At 40.0% G+C, this 10,192-nt stretch overlaps 1 protein-coding gene across 3 annotated transcripts in view; it reads right to left on the bottom strand.

The window, feature by feature from the left end:
• Positions 1-378: 378 nt before the first annotated feature.
• Positions 379-10,192, bottom strand: part of NLGN1 (neuroligin 1) — a 771,234-nt gene continuing 761,420 nt past the window's right edge. For all 3 annotated transcript variants that reach the window (XM_078665701.1, XM_078665702.1, XM_078665703.1), the window contains one exon: positions 379-3,011. In XM_078665701.1, the coding sequence (XP_078521827.1) occupies positions 2,186-3,011 (826 nt within the window). In that variant the 3' untranslated portion in view covers positions 379-2,185. The remainder of the gene's footprint in view (positions 3,012-10,192) is intronic.

Genomic DNA, 10,192 nt, shown 5'->3' with positions numbered 1-10,192 from the left:
AGAGTGTGTGTTGTTTGTATGTGTGGGGGGACATACCCCACAATCCTAGAAAATCATTAGTCCGAAATCAAAGAAAAGTGAAATCAACATGATGGCATGTAAAAATGTGCCATCTCTAACTAATAGGGAATTCTGTATAGTGTTCAATGTAAAATATTACATTAAGATCTAGAGTTCATAAGTATGTTAAGTGGTTCAAAATGTTGTTAATGTTGGTTCGTGGTTGTTAGCATTCTTGAATATAGTAGTGTATATTTGTGGGTATTTGGTAACTGTGTCACATTTTCAGAAACAGAGAACATCTTGGCAATGTTGGATCTTATACAGAAACTGAATTTTACAATATCAATCACTAAAAATGACACAGTAGTCACACGATAACCATTTTGGCTCCTTTAATGAGCAAAGATCATGTATTCTAGCAGTGGAATAATACTTTTTGTCCAGATTATTTTTATTCACTTAGCGGCCAGTTGTCTTGCCCAGAAGTACAAAGTATTTATTTCCATCAAGTAGTATACAATTGATTGTGTGTAATAAGCTTTCATTCTTGAAAAAGAGTAACTGAAAAGAAATGTTTCTGTTACTGCAGTTAGTTTGTCAGAGAAAGTTCTTCGCATTATCTTACAAACTATCAAAATTGCTAGTAGTCTGAAAAAAATGTAAAAAAAATCACATAACTGTAGTCAAATAGAAATATAGTACAGGTAAGAGAGAAAGTAATTTTCAGGGATGTGCTCTTAATCCACCTCAATTCTTTTTATATAAATGTACATCTGATTACATATACAAACATTTTGAAAGGACTGTGAGATATACATTTACTGGTAAACAACAGGAGAATGAAGAATTGTTGGTGATTTTAGAACATTCATTTAAAATCACACAAATATATAAGACCTTATTTTAACGTTTCCAGTTGTTGGCACTCTTTTTTTTGTTGTGTAGCCTCTGTATCTACATATGTATATATCTCCTCACTGGAGTCAAGTGATTTCAAAGTCAATGCTGGCAACAATATGTAGTTTGAAAGGAGAAATACATTTTTGACCAAGATACTGTTTAAAATGTTTTTGACATGCAGAATGAGTGAAAGTAAAATATTCGGATCTGTAATCAGAGTTGGTTGCATCAGCCAGGGAAGAGGGGGGCATCTTTGTAAATACTGTTGCAAGTAAATCTTTGGACACACTTGACCTAATACCAAAAGTAACTAATATCATTGTAACTAAACCACAGCAAAGTATAGTTCCTTGAACACAATTTCCATTAACGTTTTAAGTCTACAAATGATTTCAGTGGGCCAAAGAAACACAATTCAGAATTCAGAACTATTTTTCTCTGGGATTCCGATTAGTGATATTTCACCACTACACCTATGATCACAAACCACCAGCAACTAGTTCTTTTACCATTGAAGCTATTGTGAACAAAATTACTTCTGCCCCATACAAATTATCTTTCAGATTTGCCAATTGATAATGTAAGCTTCTCTTCAAAACTCCAATGGGAGGAGAAGATTTTATTTTATTACGGCTCTTAATTAGCAGCACAGCCACCAAGCATATAAATTATCATGCACTTCGTGCTAAAATATCCAGTTTGTTTCACCCCATCAACTTACACGCACAGCACTTGTGTGATAATGTTGTATCTGCGTGCCTGTAACCTCTTTATCTTGCTGGTAGACCTCAGCATGGGGCCTCTACTAAGACCTTGACAGCATTGGTGCTTTGTGTACTTATATTCAAATATGTAAATATGATCTACACAATAAAACAGTTAAAAAATGGTGTAATTTATTTGACATTCCATTGGTGTGTCTCTTGTGCATATTTATAGAATTTTGTTTAAAATTTGTAGCCAAAGTTCTTTCCTGTTTGTGTTGCACATGCCTAATTTTGTAACGTAACTTAAAACTTCAAAAAATGAACTCTTGAATATGAATGAAAAGTATCATTCAGAGCAGTTGCTTCAAGCAACAACTGTAATTTGTTCCTTTTTGAATCCATTTGTGTCTGTACAATATTTTTTCAAAACTTCCAAAGTTCTTGATATGTATATGCACATAATAGTTCTTCATATTTAAATAGTGCGAGTCTCATAGGGTAAATACCAAGAAATACTCAGTAAAGTCACCTGTGGTAATTCATCAAAAATATAGTCTGTAGTTGCTTTTTTCTGGCTATACCCTGGTCGTTGAATGTGAATGGGGGTGCGGGTGAGGATGGGGATGGGGCAAGGTATTATTTTGTCCTCCAGTAAAAGTATTGAATGTGTGTATCGGCTGAATCCCGGGTATAGTGCTAGGAATCATTGTGATGGTGTTAGGGGTCATCAATGGGATGTCATCTGGTGACCTTCTCATAGCTAGGGTGTAGTCTGGGGGGCAGGCGGTCCGAAGCACCACCTCATGTGGATGGATTGATTCACATTCATGATCCAAATCTGTGTGCTTCATTTGGAGGGACATTATTTCCTCTTCTTGTGCATGAGCAATATCATTGGTCGTGGTGCGCTGGGGACTACACCTCCTGTGAACGTCATGTCTCCTCTTGTCTTTCTTGTAGTATAATGCTGCAAATGCCAGAATGTTCAGGAACAGCAATGATGCTCCTACAGCAATAGTAACACTCAACTCTGTTGAATAATCCCGTTGATCAACTGAAAATGGACTCGGTTCTTGCTTGTCATCCTGTTTAACTGTGGGAAAGGCTGATGTAACCGGCACTGGATGCTTTCGCGTAGGCCGAAAAGTAATATCCATTGATGGCACTTTTGTTGTTGTTGAGGTATACTGAGATATATCATTTAGGTTGTGCAGATGAGGCACTAGTTCTAACCATAAGTTTACTTTGTTGGCCCGATAATGTTCTTTCACGCGTGGTTTTAATCCAATGTGAAGATACAGTTGATCCTTTTGATTATACCTGGTCCATGCCACTTCTTCAAAACGATTTGGCTTTGTGTGGATGAATTTTGTATCTTGAGGAACTGGTTGATTTGGGTCCCTGCAAAAATAATGAGAAATATTTACATTAGCGAGAATGGTATTGACTCTCCTTTATATTTGCTTTCTAATAGACTTTTTTGTCACCTTTTCAACATTATTCAAATTTTTTTAATATTGATAAAAAAATCGAAGTTATTTGTATATACTCTAAGAAGATTGTACTTGGAAACATTACTACACATGTAGAAAACCTGTGCTACATCTGTGAATATTGGTAACTGAGGTTCAGTTTATCTCTACCCTCAAATCCGGAAGCAAAGTAATTTAGGTAAGCCTGTTGTTTTGTTGCGGTAGGTCAATTTGAAAAAGGGACCGATAATGAATAATCTAGTGCTAGAGAAACCATATTGAATGTAGATATAAAAAGAACATAAGGTCTAATATTGCAAATATTAATGTATATTGTATATTGTTTCTCTCAAGATCAGACTCCTCACAGAACATCATCAGTTTTAAACTATAACACCTCAAACAATAAATTAAAAATATAGTAATATGTCTGTTCCAGCATCATAATGATTTGAGTAATCTTGCTAGTCCATGCACACTCCTTGGTACTGATTTTATCTGCCCTGTTGTTCCCTCAAAACACATTTACAAAGAAGGGAAACGTCTTTTCGGGATTTATAACTAGGAATCTTACATTATAAACATGACAAACTAATGAAAAGCCTTACGTTGTAAATATAAATGTTGCTCAAATATGTTTAGTATATTTTTATTTAAAAAAGGGGTAATATAGTGGAAGCATGTAATTAGATATAAGCGTAATAACCTCTGACCCAAAGAATGAATTTTTTTATTTCAACCTTGTCTTGGCCATTAACAGTTTGAGTACTCATCCTTTAAACTGCATTCAAACAGCATTCTGTGATTTAAAACTAATGTTGCAAAAATTAGGTACAGCCACAACCATAATGCTCCAAGAGACCTAGAACACTCCAAGTGGGTTTCATGCAAAGAACCTAACATTTTAGATTAAAGAGTCTTTCCTCAAGCTTTATTTATTGAATTTTATAAGGCAAATATCCATACATTGACAGTATTACAGCTATAGGTTACCATGGATATACATTTTAAGATCTATTGCACAACATAGTTTCAGCCACTGAATGGTCTCCTAGATACAAACATAGTATTTCAGTGATCAATTCATTCTACTACAAAATTCAAGTCATCGTTGCCCAATAAGATCCCGCATCCCCAAATATCTCAAACACCAATACATGAATGGTGATTTGAAAGCTGCATGCTACATATATGGAACAGAGCTAACTAGTAGCAGGCGGGGCTTTGGGACGGAGTATCGGGTATGGACGGGCCAGTCAACGGCTCCCTGCAGCTTTAAATCTGAAAGAGATGGAGCGCTCGAGAATGAGTGGGTCATGTAAAGCATGGCAGGCCTGGCGAGAGGAACCGCACTAATGGGCCTCAGATATATTTGAAGTTTCTGTAACTGTTCAAAAGAATATCCGCCATCCTTTCCATAGTTATGGCTTCCCATAGTCATGCATGCCACTGGGATATCGAGGGCATTTCTGTCTTCTTCCATGAAGCCGCCAAGGCCATCTTAGCTGCTCTGAGACAAACCCACAGAATCGACTGATCGCCAGAGGGTTGGTATTTAAGGGGGAAACATCCATTACCACGCGGGCATTGCATCGCAATGCCTTTACATCACTGGTATTAGAATGCAAGTTGTTACAACGACTTGCGCTGGATGGTGCTCTAATCTAAGGAATAGAATGACTATTCCAACACCTTCCCTACTGTACGTAGACTGGTGTTGGAATAGTAAATCATACTATTCCTAAATCCAGCGCACTCCAGCGCAAGTCGTTGCAATGACTTGCGTTGTAAAAACTGCGATGTAACGTACCTCGATCATTTTGATCCCGTTGTAACGTCACTTAATCGCTTAAGGGTCTCATCCCACAGTCCAAAAAGGGAAAATCCTGGTGCAGCTGGGACCGGATACCCCAAAATATCCTTGAACTGAGCTAGTATTTGAGACCAAAAGGTTGAAGGACCGGGGAAAATCCCCCATGTAATTTGAAAATCCCCAAGTAACCTGCATCCCCTTTTACAGGGATCAGAAATGTTTGGATACATTTTTTTAAGTTTGGTAGGGTACAGATACCAGTCAAAAGCACTTTATAATGTGCTTTCCTCTTCCTAACAGAATGAATAAATCAGGGAATATCTCTCCATAGTTTCCACATTTTCTCATCAGTGATCGTCTCCTCAAGTGTTTGTTCCCAAACAGCTATGTGGCAAGGCCTAGATGTAGAGGTGGAGGTTATCAATAGTGAATAGAAGAAGCAAATGCAAATGTGAGGATGTCCCATCCATGAAATAGATCAGATATGGTAAGGCAACCCCCTTTCCTCCAGAGGTAGAAAGGGCCGGGTGTAAGCACAGGTGTAAATGCTGGGTTAAAGCTTATAGGGGTAAAGGGTTAGAAGAAAGTAGCCTACTCAGTGGATCAGTTCACTGCATCCCACACCTTAAGGGCTGTCTTAGTGGGTGCATTAAGATTGGCATTAGGGGGCAATTTGACTTCTGCTTCCATTGAATATCTCCTAGGTATGGGCCCATTCCAACTCTGTCCATGTGTAGCTAGTGTTTCACCGATTCTCATAGGGATCATTCTGAAATCACCTGCAATTGGGCAGATATGTAGAAAAGTTGGAAGTCAGGTGGAGCCAGTTCGTCAGCATCTTTTGGGAATGTAAGCAATTTATAGGTATGGGTTACCAGGGAGTAAAGAGCAGGGCAGAAGTGACCCTCCAACTCAATGAGGAGCCCTTGGAAAAGGTACGGCAACCAAGGTAATACAGTTATTTGTATTACATTGATATACATGGACGCCCACCCCTTAAAATCTGTCTTAAGTTGTAGGAGCAGAGGATAATTTGCTCTGTAATGTTCAGCCACTCTGGGGGTGCTCTTGATGTCCAGGTAGGTGAGGTCTATTTAGCCCAGTGTAAAGGGGTGGAGTTAACTAGTTCCTCCTTCTTGTGGGTGGACAGCGTCCGGTTAAGAAGGAATGACGTATGTAGGTGAATGTAAAATCCTGCCACCCTCTCATATGATTTCAGTTCAAGTTGCAGGGCAGACCGAAATGTCTGAATGGATGTAAGTGAAAGCAATACGTCATCTGCGAACGTTGAGATTTTATGTTCTACAGATCCAAATGGGAGGCCTTGAATTGGTTGTATGGCTTGCACCTTGACAGCTCGGGGTTCAATACTGAGGGTAAATAAAAGTGAGGATAATGAACACCCTGTCTTGTGACTTACTCTAGAATGAAAAAATCTGAGCCCACCCCATTTACCAGTACCTGCAACTGCATATTGGCGTTTTTGGCTTATACTATGGGTATAAACTGTTCACTAAAGACACAGCTGCAAAGTGTATGGGAGAGGGACAGCAAATCCACCTGAAATGAACTCTATTTTGGAATCTAGTGCCAGAGGTACTGCCGGAATGCTTCTTTTAGGAGCTTTTCTGACCCGGTGGACCACCCTCAATTGTCATGTGCTTTCCACCCTAAAAACAAACCAGGACTGATCCAGATGTATCAGGTCTGGCATAATTTCTTCCAATTTATTGCCCAATGTCTTGTTGTAAAGTTGTTCTGGATTGTTCTGGAGAGTTAGAGAGGACATTGTTTGTTTTAAAACACAGGCTTTTGTTTCAGGTACATAGCGGATATAAATGTATTAAATTGTTTTGTTTTTTATATACACAGATTTATGATTTCACGTAAATAGCGCATATAAATTAGAGAGTTGTTCATACTTTTAGGGTTTAGTATAGGATAATTTTGGTTCGTTAGAAACTGCGTGGCTCCAACAGGGGGTTGAATGCTGACAGTATAGGTAATTATTTTGGTAATCAGCTTGCATAGTAACACGGGGCGAGCACCATAGGGTTAAGTTGTAGCGTATATAAGCACTCTTATTTTCGAGCAATTTGTACAGTGTACCTCATTGTATTTTTCAGAAACCTCTGAGGAAGAGCGTAAGGCTCGAAATGCATCCGGTTGTATGAACAGGGTCCACCTCGAAGTTTATTTTACTGCACGTGTTGTTGCTTAAAAAACCTGGATGGGATAGCAGCAACATTTGAAAATGCTAAATGAACATCAAAATTGGAATTTCCGCTGTCTCCGATTGTTTCTACAGAGTAACTATGGATTAATATTTGTGATTACAATGTTGAAGTTTTGAAAAATATGGATGAAAAAGTAACATTGCAAAGGGCAAAAGGTCCCATAAGCAGCAGTGCATCAGCTTTTGGCGCGTCAGTCACGCGCCTTCATTTTCTCTATTTATCTAATAGTGACCGGGGACGAGTCACTCAACTGTTTGCACGTAACCTAAGAATATGCTCGATTATATGGATTACCAGCAAGGGAAGGAGTGCACCCTGACTAACTTTCTTGTTGTTGTAAAGTTTGGCATCTTGGTTCAGTAATGCAATGGACCTGAAGCACATAGGTGAAGATCGTTCCTGAGTGTTGGGATGACCGAAATCAGTGTCTCACCCATTGTACGCATCACCCTGCGAGCATCGGTTATGTAATTAAAAAGGGTAGTCAAATGAGGCATCAGATTAGAGTTAGAGGTGTTATAAACTTGGGCTGTGAACCCATCTTACCCCGACGATTTGTGAACCTTAAGGCAGTCAATGGCTGCCTTAACTTCATAATCTCTGATGGGACGCCCCATAATCTAATTTTAGTCAGCAATCACCTGAGGAAGTTTTACTCAAGTCAGATAGTCCAGATGTGCAGTGTCCTACGTGGGCTAAGAAGAATAGAGACATATATAAAAATCACGGAAAGCTCCCACTTTACCTACCTCTGAAGTAGCTATCTCTTCAGTCTCCAAATTAATCTGACCAGTGTATTCCTTCTCATGTTTGGCCCTGAGTTGCTGCTCTCGATTAGATCCCATCTTCTTTCCCTCATTTGCATATATTGCCTGCAGCTTCCCAGTAGCACCATGGATTTCTGTTGTAGTCACACGGTCGGGGAGTCCTTATGATCCCGCTCTGCCAATTGAAGTTCAGATTCAATGGCTAGTCAGTCCTGAGATTTCTGTTTAATTAGGGTAGACAACAATGAGGTACATTTCCCCCTTAAAAGCGTCCCATGTGGTGGAAGGCATAAGATCGTTCATTTGAAAGAACTCCTTTCTGGTTTTCTGTAGTTTGTTGTGAAAGAGGAGTTCCCTAGCAGGAGACCCCAGAAAAAATCACCAGCGAAATTGGCGCTATCTTGCATCCCACTCTAGTGTAAGCTCTACAGGGGCATGATCAGAGAGTGTGATAGGGTACAATCTGGTCTCCATGATAGAATATTCTAAAGATTTACTTATGAAGGTATAGTCAAGTCAAGTGGACATGCCGTTGAAGTGTGATAGGAATGTATAGTCCCAGGTCATAGGGTGAGTGGTCCTTCAAGCATCTATCAGACCTACGTCCAGGATGGCCTGTTTCAGGGGTTTAAGAAAACTCCTAGCATGGGATCTATGTCAATGTGAGCTATCTAACACTGGGTCCCACATAAGATAAAAATCCCCCATCATAATGACCTCCCCTTCTGCAAACCCCATAAGGGCTATAAACGACTATAGGGGCATATACCGCAGATATTGTATACATCCGACCAACAATGGTTCCTTTAAGCAACATTATTCTTCCTCTTTGTCAGACTTACACCCCACTGGTTTAAACATTGAAAGAGAAATGGAATAATAGAGCCACCCTATTGTGCTTAGTGGGAGCAGCAGATCTATAGATCAAGGGACATGCCTTGTGGCAAAGTCTCTGATTGTCACTACGCTTGAGATGTGTTTCTCGTAAAGCTACTATATCAAGTATCTACTCAAGGAGGTATTTCCAGGGTTTATGATGCTTGGCTTAAGTATTTAGACCTTTGATATTCCATATCACGGTAGTTAAGACCATAGTATCTCCTAATAAACATGCTCGCCTAATAGTCGTAGACTGGACACTGACTGTAGTCCCCTTCTGCCCCTGCCCCGAACACATAAGGAATGTAACATCACTCCAAAATCTCCCTCGCCCCTCACACTGCCTCCCACCCCGGGCAAAGTAATGCTCTCCCACTCATGTAACATAAAGAAGAACAACAAAAAGATAACACTCGGGAACCTACTTCCCCAACAAAAATGAGTTTTTACTTCAGGTTTCATAGGCTCAGGCATTTAGGTAATTCTACCATGTGCATCTCAAGTTCAAGGCATGCTGGTGTTAAATAGTCAATTGCACCATGTAGATAAGTGTTAGAAATAGGGGTCTCTATTTGACAGTGGTATGCACTCTGCCCAAATAATGAACCTTCCTTCTAGTCAGGGTAAGTAAGTTAAACACCCAAGATAAACCCTGCTCCACCCCCTTGGTAGCTTGGCATGAGCAGTCAGGCCTATCTCAGAGGCAATGTGTAAAGCATTTGAACATAGACACACGGTAATACAGTAGAAATACTACAACTGGACACCACACCAATTTAGAAACATAACCAACCTTTATCTACACCAAACAAGACAAAAATTACAAATATCCAACATACAGAACTCAAGATATCACTTTTTAATGGGTTTAAATTCTGTCCATAGAACTGTATGGATGCATTGATTGAGCACAAAGTACCTTTGGTGCATCAAAATCCAAGTTGAAAAACAGCTGCAGAGGAGGGAAGCAGCAGAAAACACAGCAATGTGCTGATTCTAGAGTTCCAGGGGAATGGAGGCGTCAGTTCTGCGGCACGCAAGAGAAGTGTTGCATCGATTCCTTACTGCGAGGAGAAGCAATGTCTCAAAATCCAAAAGGACTTCCTTTCTGAAGGGCAATGCACTGGGACTTTTGCCGCTCAAGTGTGATGCGAGGAAAGTCTTGATGTGCTGGGGTTGATGCGGCTGCAGCAAAACAGGCGCCGCGTCAATTCTTCCGGTACAAAACGGAGTGGTGATGGACAGAGCATCTGAACCAATCAAACACTCACACCCAGTCAACAGATCTGGGTTTAATCCATCACTGTTCTTTAGCCCATTCTGCCACTCCAGTTCAGACATGCAAATCAGTCTGACCCTGTGCCTCATGGGAACAGTTCAGCCCGAACTGCCAAGCCATGTTTTCCCTGGACCG

The sequence above is a fragment of the Lissotriton helveticus genome, chromosome 11, assembly GCF_964261635.1.
Source record: "Lissotriton helveticus chromosome 11, aLisHel1.1, whole genome shotgun sequence".
NCBI classification, from domain to species: domain Eukaryota; kingdom Metazoa; phylum Chordata; class Amphibia; order Caudata; family Salamandridae; genus Lissotriton; species Lissotriton helveticus.
This window is presented reverse-complemented; position numbering and strand designations above follow the sequence as displayed.